The sequence below is a fragment of the Catharus ustulatus genome, chromosome 10 (assembly GCF_009819885.2).
Source record: "Catharus ustulatus isolate bCatUst1 chromosome 10, bCatUst1.pri.v2, whole genome shotgun sequence".
Taxonomy (NCBI): domain Eukaryota; kingdom Metazoa; phylum Chordata; class Aves; order Passeriformes; family Turdidae; genus Catharus; species Catharus ustulatus.
The window spans coordinates 16,719,115-16,740,430 of NC_046230.1; the positions used below are offsets into that span (position 1 = coordinate 16,719,115).

At 56.4% G+C, this 21,316-nt stretch overlaps 1 protein-coding gene across 1 annotated transcript; it reads left to right on the top strand.

Annotated features, from left to right (window-relative positions):
- Nucleotides 1–257: 257 nt before the first annotated feature.
- MUC4 (mucin 4, cell surface associated) lies at nucleotides 258–10,695 on the top strand. Its single transcript, XM_033068421.1, has 27 exons — nucleotides 258–519; nucleotides 825–964; nucleotides 1,173–1,337; nucleotides 1,419–1,574; nucleotides 1,703–1,833; nucleotides 2,065–2,153; nucleotides 2,461–2,682; nucleotides 2,729–2,872; nucleotides 2,960–3,079; nucleotides 3,286–3,488; nucleotides 4,130–4,208; nucleotides 4,445–4,615; nucleotides 4,805–4,906; nucleotides 5,111–5,347; nucleotides 5,733–5,867; nucleotides 5,953–6,131; nucleotides 6,257–6,416; nucleotides 6,496–6,594; nucleotides 7,170–7,352; nucleotides 7,448–7,521; nucleotides 7,830–7,894; nucleotides 8,200–8,399; nucleotides 8,597–8,765; nucleotides 8,850–9,023; nucleotides 9,849–9,886; nucleotides 9,969–10,066; nucleotides 10,263–10,695. Exons 1-27 carry the CDS (start codon nucleotides 288–290, stop codon nucleotides 10,317–10,319), a joined length of 3,822 nt encoding a protein of 1,273 aa, XP_032924312.1. The 5' UTR covers nucleotides 258–287; the 3' UTR covers nucleotides 10,320–10,695.
- Nucleotides 10,696–21,316: the final 10,621 nt, after the last annotated feature.

A 21,316-nucleotide genomic window follows, 5' to 3' on the forward strand; every position in this document is an offset into this window, starting at 1 on the left:
CTGCAGGCAGCACTACTGCCACCACTGCAGGGAACAGCACTGCTACCACTGCTACCACTGCCACCACTGCAGGCAGCACCACAGCCACCACTGCTACCACTGCCACCACTGCCACCACTGCAGGGAACAGCACTGCCACCACTGCTACCACTGCCACCACTGCCACCACTGCAGGGAACAGCACTGCTACCACTGCAGGGAACACCACTGCCACCACCACAGACAGCACCACTGCTGCCACTGCCACCACTGCAGGCAGCACCACAGCCATCATTGCAGGGAACAGCATGGCTATTTCATCCATAGCCCCAGTGAGCCCAGCCAAGGAGGCAGGAAATCTCCCAGCCCCAGGCACCACAGCACCAGTGAGACCACAAGCCACCACCAGCCCTGTCACCGCCCTGTCTCATGCCTTTGGGACACAGAGAGGACCATCCACCAAACTGAACACATCTGCCCACACCACCCCTGGGCACAGAGCTCCTGCACCTGAGCCCCAACCCACCCATGAGCTTACCAGTAAGTAGATTTTTCTTTTTCCCAAAGACAAGATTAGGAAAGGAGTTTTCAGCCATTCAAGCATTGTGATGGATGAGGGTATGGCCTGGTCCAGAGTATCTCATCTACATTGCACACTGGGCTACGGTATTAATGGGAAAAGGCAAAATAGGACATTTGAGAACACCTCAAAATTGGGTTACAATCCATCAGAGCACAGGCACAGCATCCTGGCAGCAAACAGATGGATTTGTCCTGGCTGCAGGATGGATGAAGCAGACATTAATGATTTGACACCTTTTTCATTGATCTCCTGCCCATGGCAGAGCCAGCGACCTCACTCTACCCCTTTGGCGTGGAAGGAGGGGACAAAGAGTACGTCCGGAGGATGGTGGATTTTAACTCACCCCTGTTCAAGCCAGAGATTGGATTTCCCTTTGGGAAGTCACTGCGAGATGCTCTCTATGTGAGTGCCCCCCTTGGTGAGCACATAATGGGTGTGCTGCCTTTTGGTAAAAAAAACAAAAACAAACAAACACAGAAATGGAGCAGAAACCAAATTTCATCTGAGTATCTTTTTTTTTTTTTTTTTTACATTTAAAATGGTTGGTTTCTGCTCACCCATGGAGGCTAAAAGCTATCCCAGTCAGCAAATAACAAGTTATTTTGGTCAGTTTACAGATAACGGACAGATCATTTTTCCACCCACGGACAACTATGTCCCATCCAACCCCAACCCCCCACCCTGGGGCTTCACTGGCCGGGAGAGCCTGCCAATGGTAGCTGCCTTTTGGGATGATGCAGACTTTTCCAAGGGTGTTGGCACCACCTGGTACCAGGTGAGGGCCAGCAGAGGTGTTCTCCTGGGAGAATCCAGTTCCTTGCTCACTAATTTAATTCTCTCTCTTGCCATCTGGCAGGAGTACTCCACACTCAGCTCTACACAAAACCCTGTTGTCCAAGATGTGGAAGCAAAGATTGAGAAGTACCTGAAAATCCCCTATGTAGCAAAATGGACCTTGAAGGTGACGTGGGAGAAAGCTCCAGCATACCCATCCCGGAGGGATGACACTCAGGTGAGAAGTGGGGGACCCAGGTGACAGAGAGTTGTTGATGGCTATTTCAAGTCTCACTGCCTCAGTCTGTGCTGCAGAGAGCAGGGGAGGCTTTGGGAGTGCTAAGGGGGTGCCTCGGGTTTCTCCAGACGAGCACCTACCAGGCAGTGCTCACCACGGATGGGAACCGCTCCTTCGCCCTGCTGCTCTACCAGGACGGTGGGATGCGCTGGGACTACACCAAGCTGGCTGCAGCCAACGTGCTGATCGGCTTCTCCAGGTGCTGCACACGTGTCACTGGCTTTTGGGACAGCAGAGATTTGTTCCAGCACTGTGTTGAGACTGTTGGAGGCATTACCCCCAGGAGAGCCCAGCTCCCACTCCTGGAGCATCCCTGCCACATTTAATCCTTTCTCTTGCAAACTGCAGCAGCTCCCACCCCAGCTGCTCTATGGGGAGAGGAGGAGGGTTGTGTTGGAAGGATGACCTCCAACCTCCTCTCTCCACACAGCGGCAATGGCTATGCCCAAAACAACAAGCTGACTCAGAAGCCCCCAGCTGTCAAGTACCGACCAGACCAGTACAGCAGCGCCGGCTCTGGTATGGCACCGGTGGTCCTTGGGGCGGGTGGGGATGGCAGGAGCTGTGTGCTCTGTGCCAGGAGCATGTCCCCAGCACCCATCCCTGCGAGGTGATGGGCCAGCAAAGCCTCTGGGCAAGAGCTGGCCACCAAGAGCAGACTGTGAGTGTCCCATGTCCTCCTGTGGCTTGCCACAGCCCCGCGGGCTCTAGAGGGAGCCTGGAGACCTCGTGTGAGGTCAGTGCCCAGGGACAGCTGCCCCACGGGATCCCTCAGCACAAGGCGAGACCCTGGCTGAGCCGTGTTTGTCTCTGGTTGCTCCCCCAGATGTGCGTGGACTGTGGATTTACAGGCTGGACAGTCGCTCCCGGGTGAATTACAGGCTGCAGTGCCTGGCGTGGCTGGACACAGAGCCAGCGCCGGCCACCTGGAACAGCCAGCTGCCACCGTGCCCCTGCTCCCGGCCCCAGGCAGAGCTGGATCCCCGCTACCACTGGAGCAGAGGTGCCAAGGACACCCCCCAGGACCAGCTGCAGGGTGGGGGGGATGGTCCCCTCCTGCGCTGGGGACAACCATGACCCCCCCACTCTTTCAGGCCCAGAGGACAGCTCTGTGAGGATGCTGCGCACTGCATCTCCCAGCCCAGCTGGAGCTGGGGTGCGATGTCTGTACCAAGGTGGGAGCTTGCTCGAAGGCTGGCAGGAGAGAACATGGAGCCTCCCCTTCCACACTGCCACTGGTAAGTGGGAACTGCCATTCCCTTGCCCCAAGCATCAAGCACAGGCAGAGCAAGGACTCTGACACACCCCATCACGTTCCTCCACAGACAGGGAGCTGGAAGCATTTGACTGGTGCTGCCGGCGTGTGGGGAAGCCCCTGTTCTGTGCCAGGTTTGCTGAGAAGAGACCGAGGGTTGGCTGTGAGGGATACGTGCCACCCACCCCCGGTGAGTCCCCAGGCTCTGCCTCTGCTGTGCCAGGGCACTGAGCTGTGCATGGACACCATGCATTAACCACACTGCAATATGCCAGTGGGGACTGCTGAGCCACCACTGAACAGCTCTGGGGCTGCTCTCCTCCCTAAAATGACATCAGCATTTGCTCTTCTTCCTCTGCCCAAAACATCTCCATCTCCATCTCCTTTGGACCCCAGCTGGTGCCTTTGGGGACCCTCACATCACCACTCTGGATGGACTCACCTACACCTTCAATGGACTTGGGGACTTTGTCCTGCTGCAGGCCAGTGATGCCCAGACCAGCTTTGTTTTGCATGGGCGCACAGCACAGACTGGCATGGCCCAGGCCACCAACTTTGTGGCCTTTGCTGCCCAGTACATCTCCAACACCACCACAACAGTGAGTAGGAGTGCTCTGGGTATGAGTTTGACTCTCTAATGGGAGAGATCTCTCTGGCAAGTTGGGCATCACCTCTGCATCACCTACAAATGGGTGGGACCTGAGAGGCATCCCCTCTCCTTTCCTGCCACCTCCTGCCACTCCAACAGAGTACTGTTAGTGGTGGGATTCACCAGGCACAGGTCTAACACCTCCTGGAAACAGGCCAGCAAGGGCTGGAGATTGTGAAGGAACATGGTCTTCCTGACTTTGCAGAATTGCTCCCCACATCCATTTAGCTTCATTAAGCAGAATGTCCTGGTATCACCAGGAACAGGCATTGAAGAGCATGAGGAGGGGGCTCAGAGCTGGGAGCCCCCCAGCACAGCTCTCCATGCTGTCACAGTTAGCTGAGCAGTGGTGGTGGCCTGGGTGTGCCCCTTGCCAGTGGTGACAGGCAGATGGCTGTCCTCTTCTGTGCAAACATCAAAGCTGTTGTACTGTGTGTCTGCTGGGGTGAAGAACACACCAAGACACACCCCAGGGCTGAGCCTCTCTTCCTAGGCTGGAGGAGGACAGAGTTAATAGCTGTTCCCAGCATGGAGGGACAGCAGCAAGGGACAAGCAGAGGGGCTGACTGGGACATCCACCACGATTTTCAGGTTGAGTGGACCTTGGGGAGCCAGGATGACATCCAAGTCCTCCTGAACAATGAAACCATCCTGTTTTCCTATTCCCAAGGTGAGCAGGATCTGCTGTTAAATACTAAATGTTTGTGGTGGGGATGAGAGATGTCCCCATTCCCTGGGACCAGCCCTGCCAGTGCGAGGGCAGCCATCCTGAGATCCATTAAATGTCTCTCACCTGCCCCTGTCTCTGATTTGGGTGGGGTGGATGGGGAGCACTCCTCTCCAGGATTGTCATTTCAGATCCCAGCTTTGCATGGACTCACCCTCTATGCTATCCTTCTCTTGCAGACCTGGGTGACGAGGTCTACTACAGCCCTGGTGTCCTGCTAGTCAACGCCTCCTCTGTCACGGCTGTCTTTGACGGGACCGTTGCTGTCTCTGTCTCGGCCACCTCTGGGATGCTCAGCGTGGTCTGCAGCCTGCCCGACTGGTACCGCAACAGCACCAGGGGCCTCCTGGGTGAGGGCTTCTGGCACCACCGCAGGGCCGGGGTGCAAATTGTCTTCCCTCTCTAAAGTAGACTGGAAAACTGGGGAATTGTGCTTGTGAGGGCAGGGACACCTGGGTGTAAATTAAACGTTGACCAGCATGAGAGAGGAGGTCAACCCTGGCATGGGGGATTCCAGCACTCTGGTGATGCTCTGCCAGGTGTGTGGGACCATGACCCTGCAGATGACTTCCAAATGCCAAACGGTACCAGCATCCCTGTGAACAGCAGTGAGGAGGAGATCTACAGCTATGGAATGACCTGTAAGTCCAGGCTTAGCATCCCCCTTGATGATCCTTCCCTTCCTGCACCTTCTGGCCATGCTTAGGCTTGAAATGTTTAAACTTTTGCTTGAGCAAAAGCAATGCCAAGAGAAGGTGTTTGGTGTCCTCACTGCTCTGTGAAAAGGAACCCTAAAATACAGCAAACCTCAAAATCGCCTGTACCCATGGTGTGCTCTCTTGCAGGGGCTGTTGGGGAGCACAGCCTGTTCACTCAGCCTCTGGACTCACCAGCACTGACCTTCACACCCTTCTTCTTGTCTCGGCTGCGGCAGGAGAATGAAAGCCGGTACCAGCTGGCAGCCTCGCAGTGTCATGGCAGCAAGGAGTGCATCTACGATTCTCTGAGCACAGGGAACTTGGCCCTGGGCCTGGCCACCCAGAACCTTGCAGCCGACTTCCAGCAGAGGAGGACAGCTCTCAGTAAGTGGACACATCCTCACCTCTGAGAGGGCATGGCTCAGGTGTAACTGGGCACTGCCCTGCTCCGCTCCTTTCCGTGGCTGTCTTGCTTCACATGAGACAGAAGTCACTAAGGTCTTGGATTTGCACTGTCCAGCTGGCTTGTCTCCAGTCCTGGGAGATGCCACCAGCAGGACAGTTGCCATCAAGGTTTTGGAATTGCATTTCCTGGAACTGCATTTCTGGCTTCTCTCCAAACCTGGGAAATGCCACCACGCTGTGCAACATAAGGGCCTTGTTGGTGTGCAGCCATGACAGCATTTGCCTGGGGTCCCATCCTCACCAGGAGGGACTCAGAGCCAAGGGGTCATGAGGCCGCAAGTGTGCTGGGCTGCTCTTTCCTCAGATGCTTTCCCTCCTGTCATCACCGGTGATACATCAATCACAACCTTCAGGACAGAGAAGGTCAGAAGGCAGTACCATGCCTTGGGGGTGGGTGCACGCTTCATTCCCCATCTCTCACCAGAGCTCAACATATCAGGTAAGGAGAGATGGAGCAGCTGGGATGTGAAGGAATGGGATGGAATTCCTCTGCCACCTCTAACTCCCACCTCTCTTCCTGGCAGAGAATGGCACCCTGATATGGGAGCCCCGTGGGATAGCCCCATTCACCATGAACCTGGAGGCTGTTGGATCCAACAACGTCTCTGCACTCCTCCAGCTCCACTTCACCCTTTGCAGATGCAGCAGGAGCCAGGAGTGTGACTACAGCAACACTGTCACTCTCAGGGAGTCCTCCCTGCAGGTAGTGTGCCAGAAGCTCCTCTGGCAACATATTGAGCCTGTCCCCATGCCAGCTGTGCTGGCTGTCTTCTCTGTCCACCCATCCTCCTCACAATCCCTAAGCCAGTGTCACTCTCCCCTTCCCAGCTGGCAGCCTGCAGATGCGAGAGCGGCTACTCGGGTCCCATCTGCCAGAACCCCCCGGAGCCCTGCTCCCAGGGATGCTTCCCTGGCGTGGGATGTGACCCTTTCAGTGGCTGTGGGCCCTGCCCACCTGGCCTGACAGGGGATGGACAGCACTGCTCAGGTGACAAGGACTCACACCATGGCCCCTGGGAGCCCAGCCGAGGTGTTTGTCCCGGTGCCATGGTGCACTGCCTCGGCAGATATCGACGAGTGCGCGCAGGGGACGGAGTGCCCGGAGAACAGCACCTGCACCAACACTGTGGGCAGCTACGTCTGCTCCTGCCTGGCCAGTGAGCAGGGTGAGTATGCGGTCCCTGGCAGGCATGGTCCTCGTCCTCATCACCCCCAGCTCTGTGGAAGAGAATTCCTGGGGGACCCAGGCTGGTCGGAGAGGAGAGAAAGGGGAACTGGCTGAGCTCTGTATCCAAACACTTGCTGTCATTAGCAGAAGGGACCAGAGTCCAGCCACCACTCATGTTCCCAGGCTGTCAATCTCACTAATCTGCTGGGAAGGGAAATTTTTCCCATGCAATTTTTCTCCTTGAGAAAAAAATTCTCATCCCAGCAAAGTTCAAATGCACATGCGGAGGTTGGGGGCTAAATCAAGCCCTGGTTTTGGATTGCTTTGGTGGGGCTGAGTTGATGGCTTTTGCTCTTGTTCTAATGCTGGGATTTAAGAAGGGCAAATAGTTCCAGCTGGAAGGAGGGGGAGTGGGGCTTTTTCTTGAATTTATTCTAAAACTCCTAACACATAAAAGAAAAACAAAGCAAAACTCAGAAAAAAGGCCTTATAGAGCAGCTGAGGATGGCTCAGAGACATGGGGCTCTGTACTGTAGCCAGGTTCACATCTCTACCATGCTCTCCATCCCACAGGTGAGAAGCCAGGCTGTGGCTCAGCCTGTGGCTACCACTCCTGCCCTGAGGGCTACTGCAGCAATGGGGGACACTGCCACCTTCACCCCATCACCTGCACCCCCACCTGCACCTGCCCCCCGGCTTTCACTGACCAGCGCTGCCAGGTGGCAGGGGGGGATTTTCAGCCACTGCCAAGCACAGGTGGGTCCCTGTGCCTGGCATGGGGTGAAACCCAAACCCAGACCTCACCCTGGTCCTGGGATGCCAGAGCCACCATTGTGGCTTTCCCCCAGCAGATCTCCCTCGGAGAAGCATCCAGATGAGGCTCAAGACACTGCAAAACGCCACTGCTGAGCAAGTCAATAGCACTGTATGTCACTGTAGGGGGGGCTCAAAGCAGGGGACACATTGGCATACTGGGCAGCACGGCAGCTGGGGGTGCCCATGCCTCTGTATGCCCTCCCATGGGGGTCTCTGGGGGTCCAGCAGATCCACAAGCCCAGAGGCAGGAAGCAGCAATTGCTGCAGCTGTGGCCCTGTGCCAAGTCCCCAGCAAATGAACCAAAGGCCAGAGCAACCCCTGGGGCTTGGCCACGATGCCTGCATCACTCTTCAAACTTTCCCCATGCTGGTGTCATTCTGCCGTCTCCTAATGCCTTCCTGCTCCCCTTGCTGCAGGTCTCAGCCATCCTGGACTCCCTGGAGGTAAAGGCTTTCCAGAGCAACACCAACATCACCCAGATGTGAGTCAGATGTGAAGCAGCCCATGACCACTCTAAGGATCTGTTGGGGCAGGGCTGAGTGTAGGCCCAGAGAGTTTGGTGCACAAACAGCATTTTCCTCCAGCTCAGAGTCTGTTTTTCCAGCCCTGACGCTGGCAAACACAAGCATTGGAGACTGCCTTGGAGACACAAGCCAGTTGACACCTTCCACTCCTGCCTCATCCCTTCCTTACCATTGCCCAAATGGGAACACTGAGGCATGGTGAGGCTCAGTCGCTCTGAGAGGCAGCAGCAGCTCTGCCAGCAGCCCTCTCTTTTCCCTGCAGGACAGACAGCGATGGCTTCACCTTCGTGGTGGTGTCAGAGTTTGCCTATGACAGCCACAGCATCGTCATCCACTTCCTGAACGAGGAGCTGCCCGCAGCCGTCACCGGAGCCTTCAATGGGCGGCGCAGGCGACGGGAGACGGGCACGGGGCTCCTCTTCCAGCGCCTGTACCAGGACAACATCACTGACCTGGTGAAGCGTGAGTGGCTCCTGGCACTGAGCTGGAGAGCGTGGGGGTACCCCACTGTCCCCATTGTCCCCATAACCCTGTGTGCCCCAGGGATTGGTTCACACTCCTGGGGGAGGTGGGTGGGCAGCCTCCCAGCCTTGGGCAGGCTTGGAGAAGCATCAAGGGGTGTTGCTGCAAGGCTGAACCCATGTGCTTTCCCTCCCCAGTGACAGTGGATGAGCTGAGGGACTATTTCCCCTGCTCTCTGAATGGCTACAAAGGCTACCAGCTCCACTACGTGGGGACCATTGGCTTCATCTGCATCTCCCCTTGCAAGATGGGCTACTGCCAGCATGGTGGCCAGTGCCAGCACCTGCCCCAGGGGCCCACGTGCAGGTAGCAGCAGCCCCGGGGTGGACGAGGCCGCCCTGCACAGCTGCTTCTCCCACAGCATCACAGCTCCTCCCTCCCCATCCACAGCTGCCTGCCCTTCTCCATCTACTCCCCGGCCGGTTCTCAGTGTGAGTGGCTGGCCATCAGCCTGGCTGCTTTCCTTGGCATCCTGCTGGGAGCCCTGGCTCTGCTCTGCCTCCTGTTTGCCATCGCCTGCCTGGCCCTGCACCTCTGCCGCCAGCACCGCCGCCAGCACCAGGGGTGAGCCGTGGGCTGGGCCTGCACAGGGGGGTGCTGGGCAGGTGGCAGGTTGGGTGTCAGAGAGAAATACTGATCAGAAATCCACATTTGAAAGATCCACCACTGGTAGAACTCATCTGGTTTGGGCAGGGGGGACCCTGCCCTGGGAAAGGCGTTGGGTGACCTTTTAATATCTTCCAGCCCCTTTTCCAGACATCTACTGCTCAGATGTGGAATAGCATCAGTGGGTTGAATGTTAGCTTTCCTTTTCCCCCCATATTAGGGAGTGTTTACATTTCTTCCTCATCCCACCCAATACTTGGTTACAGATGGGCTTTCTGTTTAATTTGCATACCACCCAAATTATTTCCACTGCAATTCACATGAGTCTGGAAAGAGCTGGCCTGGAGTGAAGAAAAGTGGTTTAAGAATTGGACCTTGCTCTTCTGCAGAACAGAGAGTTAACAGAAAAATGGCAAAGTGCAAGGCTAGGGTGAAAGAACCAGGATCTTGTTCCCCCCCCCCAGCCCTTGATCCTGTGGTGGCATCCACATTCAGGGGATCTCCCAAGCCCTTGGCTCTGGCTGGAGCTGTGTCCTGCTTCTGCTCCCAGCTCCCTGACAGCCCTGGAACCAGGGATTTCTAGGAAGTTCCTCTGTTCATTTGCACTTGTGGCAAGGCAAGAAACTGTGTGCACAACTGGTGTTTTTCCTCCTCTTACAGCCCCATCTCACCCCTACAGTCAGTCACGGCTCCCCTTTGCCATCTGACCCAGACACCAGCATCAGGCAGGGGCTCTCCCAGCCTCTGCTGACATGTTCTCCCTATTCTGTTCCCTCCTCTCAGGGCCAAGGAGACCTTGTGGAGAACACGGCCCTTCTCCTGTGAGTACATGCCTGTAAAACTTCCCCACTAAGGCTCTGCTTCACCCCAGCCCTCAAGCTCTGCTCATCTTCCCTGCTCCAGCTTTAACGACGGCAGAAGAACAAGCAGAGCCCACCCTCTCCCACTCCCTGGAAAGGCACTGGAAACTGCAGCTCCAGGCCATTGACCCCTCAGTCCAGGTCTGCCCTGGGGTTACTCTTTCCATGGGGTGTTGGGGTGGGGAACTTTGGGCTGGGCTCTGAATCCTGCCCCTATGCCTCATCCTGAAGCATCTCAGATGCTTTGGCTGGGCCTGGGATGCATGCCCCATCTGAGCTTGTCACAAAGCACAGAGCCAAAGCCACATTGACAGCATGGTCTGTTCCTCCTTTACAGATAAGAATCCAGAGACCCCACATTAAGCCTCCAAGCCAGTCCCCCCAGCAGCCCTAACCTGCCATCAGTCCTTTTCTGACGCCTCCAGCTCGTGAACCACTGCTGCCTGCTCTGCTGCTTGCTTTCATGATCTCCAGCAGCATATGGAAGCAGGGGACAGGCAGCTGCCTTTTGGGTTCTGGGAGGATTCACTCTGGAGGAGGTGCTTTTTTGAATGTGTTTATGTTGGGTCACAAAGCAGGAGGATTTCACCTTCACTTGAGGACCTGCGGAGACACCTGGGATCACCCTTGAATGTGTCTGCACCAGGGAATGTGCTGGTGCAGTATAACCCTGCAGAGCCCCCGAGAGCAGGGTCAGGTGGGGCAATGCAGTGATTGTAATCCCTTAGGAACTAAATAGAATAAAACAAAAGTGTTGGCTTGCTGTTAAATTGTCTGTACCTCAAGGGTTCCTGTGCCAGCCCCGCTTCACTGCCACTGAGCCCTCAAGTCACTGCTTTCTGCTGGTCCCATCCACAGAGCCAAAGTGAAAATGGATGTAAATTTTTTGGTGGCTTCATTCCCTCATTTTCCATACACATCTCTAAGTCTCCACACACTGCTTTCATGGACACTGCTTACAGTGGCTCGGAGCACGCAGGCCGGGCTTTGGTCCCCACAAACATTCCACAACCCTTCAGCCCTGATCATTGGGGAATGCTGATCCTAGGAAGGTATATTAGACCCCATCAGACCCCCCAACTCCCATCCCATTCACTGTCCTAGACCCTGGCTTAGCTGTATGTCCAGCACTAAAGCCAAGAACAGAAATATCCTGTAATCCTGCTGCTCCAAGCCTGCCCCGTCACTGCTTCCCACCCCATTCTGGCAGAGGCCATGGCTGCTGGAGGATCAGTGAATGCTCAAACCCTTCCAAGGTTTTATTGAACAAACAAGATTTGACAATGATTTATTTTTTTAAGAAAGGAAGAAGCTCTCTTACACACAAAAAATTATTTCTCTTCCAGCATTCCTGATCATGGGGTCGCATTTTGCCCTCACACACCCAGCAGACATATTGATCTGATTCTGGATTGATCTGGAGAATTGTTCCTTCTCCTGAGCACAGGGCCCAGGGACCACTCAGGGAGGGATGGCTGGGAAACAGAAGTGGGGGACAAGACAGGGCTGGCTCACAAGACAAGCCTGGTGCACCCTGGTATTTCAGGACATGGCCACAATCAACCCATGTCTGGTGTTTAACCCTTTCCCTGAGTGCCAGGGGTCCAGGTGCAGCATGGGAGCATGGTGGGATGTAGGAAGGACAAGGCTGGTGTGTGCAGCGGGGTTACCTGCCCACCTCCCCACCAGTTCTGCCCCCCAGCTGCAGCTGGGAAAGGGCAACTAAAGCAACTGAACCCTTGGGACAAGTCTGGGTTAAAATGTGAACTTTTTTCAGGGCAGGCAACTGCAGGCACTGGCCAAGTGAGCTGCCCTGCTTGGTGGGCAGGGGTGATGGGTTCTGTGGGGGGACATGGGGGAAGAGCAGATCAAAGGACTTGGAGGATCAGCCATGGCCCAGAACGTGCTGTGGGTGTGCAACCTCCCAGTTACTTGTCCTCTCCATCTGCAAAGAAGAAATGCGATTTGCTCAGCCACCTTCTCACTGTGGGGCAAGCTGGGAGCCCTGGGGTGTTTTTTTCCAGGGGAACAGGGACAGAGGGAAAGGAGACCCCACAATCCTGCTCACCTGTCTGCTCATCTGAGTCATCCTCTGCCTCCTCCGAGGAACCTGTTGAAGGTTGCAAGAAAGCCCCACATCAGCTTACAGCATAACCACGTTTGCTGTGGTCCTCCTCACCTCCCAGCACCATTACCTCCAGACTATGCTGGTGGTTATGTACTGAGGGAGATATCCCCACAACCCCCCATGGCCCAGGGCATGGCACACCCCAAAACCCTTCCCTCTTCTGCTCAGGGCTCTAGCTGCCTTAACCATAGGGAGGCTGAGACATTCCCTCCCAGCCCTGGGCACCAAGACAGCATCACCCCCGTGCACAAGAGCTGCAGACCCACCCGTGCTGGGTGACTGGTATCCATCACAGCCAATCTTCGGCCTCTTCTCACTGTAGCGGGCACAGAGGTGGGCACTGCCCGCCCGGTTACAGCACCAGTCGTACAGCTTCAGCTCCTGGTCTGGAGGCAAAAAGGACACTAAGGGGCTGAAGGGAAGAGGAGGGAGATGGGCTGGTGCCAGGCAACGCTTTCCCCAGCTTTTGGCAGCTCCACACTCCCTCCAAGGTAAACAGCACGTCAGGAAACAGGTTGGCACAGAGATTAAAATTATTTACAGGCTACAACAATACCAGTCTCAGCCAGGGTATGCCAAGGCTGGCTGTGCTTACCACGGTAGGGTGAGGCCTGCCTGGAGGACCTCCAGTACCTCTCCTGCCGCCCCTCGATGAGCTGGTTCTGGTTGTCGTACACGCAGCGGACGCCGGCACCGTGCTGGTTGGGGGAGGCCGAGTGCAGCATGGACACACGGGCACCCCACCTGCCTGAAATGGGCAGCACTGAGCCTCAGGAGCTCTGCCTGGCCAGCACACCTGCCTCGGGGCAAGGACCGGGCCAGAGCTGGCTCCTTGTTATCCACCACTCCCACCACATCACCCTCGGTGCTACAGGAGTTTGGAGGAACTGATGGAGACCATCTAAGTGGTTCCCCAGGGTGAGACCCTGATCCCCTGCATCCCCATGCAGGTCTGACCAACTCTGGCCAGTCTAATAAGACAAGAAGAGGTCAGCCCTCAATCCTCCTCACTTTTCCTGTCTCTGAAGTCTCCCTCTCCTTTTCCTTAGGGTCACTTGCCCACCCTGCAGCTGGGACCCCAGCCACCCTTGCAGGGAAGGTGGGGAAGGAGAGCTTGGGGATGAGGAGGGTGAGGAAGCAGCATGTCCACTTGCCTCCACGGCTGCTCTTGAAGCGTGGGTCCTGCTGCCCTTGCTGCAGGGAGCAGGGGCAGGTGGGCAGGCCCTGGCTCCATGCCCTGGGTTCCTGCTGCTTCCCCATCCATGCCAGGCATTTCAGCCCGTAGTTGATGCCCACGCGGCTCTCCAACTTGTAAATCCACAACCCACGGAGGTCTGTGCAGGGAGAGAAACTGTGAGCTGTCACCTTTGGCCAAGGGGACCACAGGGGCTGTTTAGTCTCAAGGTGAGTCATGTAGTGCTGATGCTGAAAACTAAACCCACATTGACATATAGCCATGGGTTTCCATCTTCAACAGCCATTCAATAGAAGGGAAACAGGGGGAGAGGCTCTTGTCAAAGAAGCAAGCCTTGGGACAGAGTCATTGAAACAAAAAGTGACCATGGGCACAGCAGGGATGTTCCAGCCTCAGGGCATAGCTGGTACCCAGGGGAAATGTGCTTGAGGGGGAAAGCCTGGCCTTGAGAACTCAGTGAGAGCCTCACCACAGCAGCAGGCTGGATTTCAATCCCTGGGAGTATTCCCCTCCTGAACCCACCCCAGCTGTGTGGTACTACCTGTGTTGTAGCCCCTGAACTGGTCAGGGCGATATTTAGCAGCTGGAGGTCTCTTAGTCAGGTCATCGTTGTGGTAAAAGCCATCCCCACTGAGTGAAGAGGAAAGAGGAAAAATCAGGGGTTGCTCTTCTGGGTGGGATTATCCCAGCCCCAGCCCCAGCTCCAGCCCCAGCCTGCCCTTCAGCCATCCTGATCCTGCGCCGGTGGAATTGCAGCACCCACACAGCAGCTCTTGGAACAGGAGGGCAAAGGCAAGAGCTGCTCCAGCCTGCTTCCTCCTCTAGACAGGGTACTGCTGTTTTTGGGTGCTGCAAAGACTCCTGCTGCATCAGGGGCTGAGCACGCAGACATCTGAAGACCCCCATGAACAGCTTCCATGGTTTCTAGCATCTTGCCAGGTGATTTGGAGCAGAAACCCACAAGTGGTCACACACAGACACACACACACACATGTCTGTGCTGCCCGTGCTTCCCATCCAAGCCACCTTTTCCTTACCCAGCTGCAGCAAGCAGCTAATGAGAAAACTCTGGAGACAGCATGTACAGGGCAAGACGTAATGTGAGGAGGCAGGAAGCAACTGCTCCGGCCAAGCACGGAAATCCCTTCCCTCAGCTGGTGCAAAGTTCAGCAAACATCCCCTATTTCCCACTCCTTCCACCCAAACCGCCAGGATGCTGGGGGCCCAGGACTCCAGAGGGATTTCTGGATCTTACAGCAAGCACAGCCCAGCAAGACAGCCTGCTGCAGCATGATCCAGTCCCTAATGGGGCAAATTTGTTTGTGAGGCCCCGATATGTTAGGATATACGGTCATGCAGACCTCATCTGGGCTGTCCTCATCCTTGCAGGGCACTCCCTGGGATGCTGGGGAAGGATTCAACCAGCAGGAGCTATGGGTGGGATGCACCCCAGTGCTCAGAGGAGGCAGGGATGGGGTGCTGAGCTGCTGTACCTGGTGTAGCCGATGAGCACATTGGTGGAAGTGAGCCTGGTGTAATCCCACTGCATGCCTCCATCCTGGTACAGCATCAGGATGTAGGACCTGAAGCCATCAGTGGTCAGGACAGCCTGGTATGTGACTGTCTGGGGAGAAGTGTTGCAGACAGGTAAGAAAGTGAGTAAAGATGTGGGGTTTAAAATTCAGGGTGTGGGGCAGCACTCGCTGGGGAATGGCCAGACTGAGGTCTGGAGGGAAACAAGGCAAACACAGCCAGGCCTGGTTCACATTTCACATGGAAAATGTGATGGTTTTACTTTGAAACAGTTCCATGACAATCTTCAAATTCACCCAATTTAATGCCTCTGAAAAACAGCATTTCTAGTGTGCAATAAACTCCCACCACCTTAAAGAGAAAGGTTTTATAGAACAGGGGAAGTTCAACTAAAGGTACCCCTCAAAAAACCTGAAAACCACCAAAACATGGGCACAGCCCAGTCCTTTAGGACAAAATTCGTCAAGACTGGCCTTTGTCACAAAGCTGGTTCTTATTTTCAGGCACAGAGAAGGTCGTTGTGGGTCTTGGGGTTTTTTTGACAACTCAGCAGCACCTGTGTTCCATCAGTCCCTTACCTTGCGGGTGTCAGTCCGTGCTGCATAGACAGGTGCCTTCTCCCAGGTGATTTTCAAGGTCCAGACTGCAGAGTAGGAGGACCTCAGGTACCGCCGGACCTTCGCTTCCACGTCAAGGACGAACGGCGGCTTGGCCGTGTTGAGGGTGGAGAACTCCTGTGGAGTGGGAACACACAGGTCTGCATTAGCTCCCAGTGGGACAAAACAGGCCTAGACTGGGGTCACACACAGACCCCTGTACCAAAGTACACTCACCTGGTAAAAGGTGGTTCCAACACCTCTGGAGAAGTCAGCGTTGTCCCAAAATACAGCGATCATGGGGACCTCTTCATGGCCATTGAAGCCACCGGGAGGAGGGTTGGGGTACGTGAGGATCCTGTCCTCTGAGGCTGGGAAAATGATCTGTCCATTGTCTGTAAACTGAGCAGAGGGATCCCTCCATCAGGTGAGATCAGGACCAGCCCTGGTGGGGGGGTGGCAGCCCTCCCATTTCCAAGTCCATTTTGAGCAATGCCCAAGGAAAGCCACCACCTGTCACTGCTGAAATGCCACAAAGCCACCTCCTGCTGCAAACAGACCACAGCAGCATCCCAATAGCTTGGGCCCCACGAGTCCCATCCCAGGCACCTGGTACCTCTCCCAGGTTTTTGGGTGATGGTGCTTGCTCAATGAGTCAAGCCCAAGCAGACTCACGTAGAGAGAGCTGCGCAGGGTCTTCCCAAATGGGAATCCAGTCTCGGGCTTGAAAAGTGGAGAATTAAAGTCCACTCTCCTTTCCACATACTCCCGATCATTTTCCCTTGCTCCATACCCATAAAGGGGCACAGCTGGAACTGGAAAAGAAAACAAACCAACAAACAAACAATAAAACCAAACCACATTTACAGCAAAGCCTTTGGTCTGTATCAAAGATTTAAAAGGGCTGAAATTATCTCGCTTCTACTGGGACAGAGCCTGGGGGGCAGAAGGATGGGGGGACAGTGCCTAAAGCCTCCAGGGACACTCTGCATGTCACCCTCCCTGGTAGGAGCTTGTTCCCCGCCCTTTTCACTGCCTTACACAAACACAGCTGCCCTAAACCTGCTATGATGACTTTTGCTGTCCCCTGCTTCAACCAGGCCTGTTGGGACACTGTGCTGAATGACTGCCATTAGGAGAAAAACATTGTACAAGGACTGTGGCAGGGATAGCACAGAATTAAACACCCACAGCTCTTTCTAGAGACTTTTACAGCCTCCAGCTCCCTATTTCTGTCTGTTAAAAAAAAAAAAAAAAAAAAAAACCAAAAACATTTGGAGGGGATGGGTTTTCCAGCTGATGAATCTGTATGTGCAAGCTCATGTGTAGGGGCTCCTTGTGCTGCATCTCCCCCAGGATCCTGCCTTCAAATATCCTTGTTTTCTGAGCACTGAATATCCCTGAGGACGATCCATCAGGAAACTGGATGTTTTAGTGCCACCAGGGCTGCTGTGCGAGCATCACGTACCTGCGGGACTGGGCGGCAGGGCTGGGGCAGCTGCTGGCACTCCTGGTGGAGCTGGAACCACGGGGGACGATGCACGGGAGGTGACAGTGGCTGTTCCTGGCCTGGGAAGCACCTCCCTGCCCCTGGGCAGGGGGGCTGGTGGGGCTGGGCTGCAGGGTGTGGCTGGGGGTGCAGTGGATGGGGACCTGCCCTGGGATCCCCCCTGGCCTGGGGAGGCTCCAGAAAGGCTCGACCCAGAGCTGGAAGGAGCTCTGTTTGCCAGGCTGGTGGGCAGCTCCCTGCCCTGGAATGGCTGCAGGGCAGCAGGTGATGAGCCACCAGCAGGTCCTGGTCCCAGGGATTTTGCTCCAGAACCGCCAGCAATGATCCCAGCGGGAGAAAGGCCGGGGAGCCCTGGGCTCCCCTCAGGCGGAGAGTGAGTCTCCACATGTGCCCCGGATCCAGTGGCACTGGGAAGGAGATGGGTTTCATCCCCTTGCCTTGTCATGGTTCCATGGAGCACAGCACTCCCTTTTCCAGGAACAGGGCTGTTGGCATCCCCAGAGGGGGCTCCAGGGCTTCCTGGCTGGGAGGGAGGCAGGAGCAAGGCAGGCCCCCCCGGCACAGCAGCCCCCAGCTCTCCCTTTCCCCCTACAGAGGACCCCACTGTGGACTCACGTGCTGAAAGCCCAGGGCTGGCAGACACCCCCTCTGCAGAATTTCCTCTCTGTGGAGCAGAAGGCAGCACTGGGGCAGCGTTGGGGGATATGGGAGCATGAGGGGACGCTTCTCCCAAAGGTCCTGGCATGCCTGAGGCCGCCTCATCTTCAAGAGACCACGACTGAGCACCTCCAGGTTCTTCTGAGAGCCCACCTGGTGACCCTGGCAGCAGGGGGCTGCTCCCACTCTGGGTGCTTGGCACAGGGTTGGGGTCCCCATTGGGTGCCAGCCCCGAGCTCAGCCCATGTCCAGGGAGAAGCAGAGAAGCAGCCACCGAGGTGGCCTCGCCATTGGAAACACCGCTGTTGTCTGGAGCTGCTGGGACCAGGCTGGCACCAGGGGATGGTCCCCCATTCACCGAGGCTCCTCCAGGCACCTCCACCACATCATCTTTGCCCAGTTTTCCATCAGAAAGTTCAGTATTGGCACCACTTTGGGTGCCAGGGGCAGACACAGAGGCTTCTTGAGGCCCAGCAGCCTCCAAGCCTGTGTTCAGTCCAGCACCAGCTGCAGCAGCTCCAGGAAGGCTTGTTTCATCAGCAGCCTTACCTGTGCTCCCAGGTAATGAAGACCCCACTGTAGATGAGGAAGAAGATGCAGACTGCAGCACACCTCCCGTTTCTCCATCAAGGGAAACTGAACCAGCTGGTCCCACTCCAATAGGAGCCTGGGGCTGCCCTGTGGACCCTCCATCACCAGCCCCTTCACTTGCCCCTTCTTCTGCAGCAGGAAGGACCCCAGTGCCAGCATCCAGGGAGGGCTGAAGACCTTCAGTAGCACTGTCTGCTCCTTCGAGTGCACCCAGGCTGGATTGATCTGAAACGGAGGATGCTGCAACATCACCACTGGGAGAGGCTGAACCAGATGAGGAGTCTGAACCAGGCAGTTCATCCTGCTCAGGGCTGACAGCTGAAGGACTTGTCTCTGTGCTGGGATTTTCACTCTCTGGGTTTCCTGCCTGTGCCACATCCCCTGCACTCTCAGCCCCCTGCACCAGACCAAGCCCTGGGCCAGTTTCACCATCTGGAGAGGCCGAGGACAGACTGTCAGGGCCAGAGGCTGCAGATGAGATGGGTCCCACTTCGTCACCCCTTGACACAGAAGGTGCCACCACATCACTGGGAGAGGCAATTCCAGATGGGGAACCAGTGCCAGGCAGTTGATCCATCCCTGCTGCTGCTCCACTGCCTGCACTGGAGCTCAGGGACGGCTCAGACTCAATCCCACTGCCTGCTCCTTCCAGTGCTGCCTCTGCTGTGCTGGCTTCTTGCCCTTCTGCTGCTGGCAGCTCTACATTTGTGCCAGGCTGGTCCCCAAGGCCAGGTGCTGGGGGTCCTACAGGTCCATGAACTGCTGAGCTGGGGGTATCCCATGCTGAAGTCGAGTCTGTGTCTGGCCCTTCAGCTCCAGGGAGACCTGCTCCCACAGGAGCACCAGCTGCTGCTCCCCATGGCTGTGGCTCACCAAAGGATGGAGACCCAGGTGCTCCCTGGGCAGCACTGAGGTCAGGGCTCACTGGTGTCTCTGCCTCGGACACAGGGCCAGCCACAGACCCTAGGGGTGGGAAAACAGCCCCAGGAGCACTGGCAGATTCACCAGGCAGCTCCCCTGGTTCTTCAGCTCCTGCGAGATCAGGCTCCATTCCATCATTGCTGGGAGCTGCAGGACTAGGCAAGGACCCTTGTCCCAGTGCTGGGGCTCCTCCTGTTCCTGTTCCTTCCCCAAGTGCAGATGGAGAGGAAAGTTCAGCATGCACCATATCCCCTGCTTCTTCTGCTGGCAGATCTCTGGTGTCAGTGAGGTCCTGCTCAGGGCTGACAGCTGAAGGACTTGTCTCTGTGTTGGGATTTTCACTCTCTGGGTTTCCTGCCTGTGCCACATCCCCTGCACTCTCAGCCCCCTGCACCAGACCAAGCCCTGGGCCAGTTTCACCATCTGGAGAGGCCGAGGACAGACTGTCAGGGCCAGAGGCTGCAGATGAGATGGGTCCCACTTCATCACCCCTTGACACGGAAGGCGCCGCCATATCACTGGGAGAGGCAATTCCAGATGGGGAACCAGTGCCAGGCAGTTGATCCATCCCTGCTGCTGCTCCACTGCCTGCACTGGAGCTCAGGGACGGCTCAGACTCAATCCCACTGCCTGCTCCTTCCAGTGCTGCCTCTGCTGTGCTGGCTTCTTGCCCTTCTGCTGCTGGCAACTCTACATTTGTGCCAGGCTGGTCCCCAAGGCCAGGTGCTGGGGGTCCTACAGGTCCATGAACTGCTGAGCTGGGGGTATCCCATGCTGAAGTCGAGTCTGTGTCTGGCCCTTCAGCTCCAGGGAGACCTGCTCCCACAGGAGCACCAGCTGCTGCTCCCCATGGCTGTGGCTCACCAAAGGATGGAGACCCAGGTGCTCCCTGGGCAGCACTGAGGTCAGGGCTCACTGGTGTCTCTGCCTCGGACACAGGGCCAGCCACAGACCCTAGGGGTGGGAAAACAGCCCCAGGAGCACTGGTAGATTCACCAGGCAGCTCCCCTGGTTCTTCAGCTCCTGCGAGATCAGGCTCCATTCCATCATTGCTGGGAGCTGCAGGACCAGGCAAGGACCCTTGTCCCAGTGCTGGGGCTCCTCCTGTTCCTGTTTCATCCGCAAGTGCAGATGGAGAGGAAAGTTCAGCATTTGCCAAGTCTTCTGCTCCTTCAGATAGCAGCTCTCCATCATCAGCAGGAGATCCTGAGGGCTGAAGGGCTGGAGGACTCATGTCACTCTGAGTATCTTCATAGGGACTGGCATCCCCCAGACCTCCTGCCTGTGCCAGGTCCCCCACCCCCGCAGCTCCCTGACCCTGGGTCCCAGCAGTGGGCCATGCCAGTCCATCAGGAACAAAAGGGGTTGAGCTGGGGGCATCTGAATCTGAACTCAAGCCAGTGCCAAGTCCATCAGCTTCCTGGGGAGCTCCAGCTGGCATCCCCGCTGGCTGTGGCTCCCCGAGAGACGGAGACACGGCTGCCTCTGGGCCAGTAGCGAGGTCAGGACTTGCTGGTGTCTCTGCTGCACCATCACCTTCAGGCAGGGTGCTGGCTTCAGCCTCTGGGGCTGGGTAAGCTGCCCCGGGAACACTGGGGGTGTCTGTGGGGGATGCCAGATCATCAGGAAGCAGCAGTGGCTGTTCTCCAGTGGGGGTCTGCCATGGGGCAGGCTGGAGGGATGGACTGGCCAGATCCTCAGCTCCCACATCCCCTGCAGACAGTGCAGTGGCTGAGACTGGGAGATTTGTGTCACTCTGTGCATCCGTGGAAACCCCTGGGGCTGGCAGTGAGGTGCCAGTGTCCTCTGTTTCCTCAGGTGCCACTGGTGCCTGGCTGGCTGCAGGTGACAAGGCTGAACCAGAAGCGTCTGATGACATCCCGGGAACTCCCTGCCCGTCCCCATCCCCACCATTGGATGGTGTCAGCGAAGTGTCTGGGCTCAGTGTCTGGCCAGGGAGGAGGGAGGACTTCCCAGGGTTTTCCACTGTTCCTGATATCACTGGGCTCTCTGGAGGTAGATGGGTTGAGCTGGCTGTGCTGAATTCACCATTTATTGCATCTCCTGGATCTCCAGACTCTGAAGCCAAGGGACTTTCCTCACCAGCTGGGGCCATTTCTCCTGCTGGTTCTGGGCTACTGCCTTCAACCCCACCCACTGCTCCATCCTGCTCGGTTGGAAGCAGTTCCTTGACATCAGGACTGGGGCTCGAGGAGGAGCTGGCAGTGGTTTCACTTTGAGTAGCTTCAGGCAGGATTAC

Coding starts and splice junctions, on each gene's coding strand:
- MUC4 (XM_033068421.1), top strand. CDS start 288: ATGGCTATTTCATCCATAGCCCCAGTGAGCCCAGCCAAGGAGGCAGGA. Junction 8,400..8,596: donor CATCACTGACCTGGTGAAGC/GTGAGTGGCTCC, acceptor TTCCCTCCCCAG/TGACAGTGGATGAGCTGAGG. Junction 10,067..10,262: donor CCATTGACCCCTCAGTCCAG/GTCTGCCCTGGG, acceptor CCTCCTTTACAG/ATAAGAATCCAGAGACCCCA.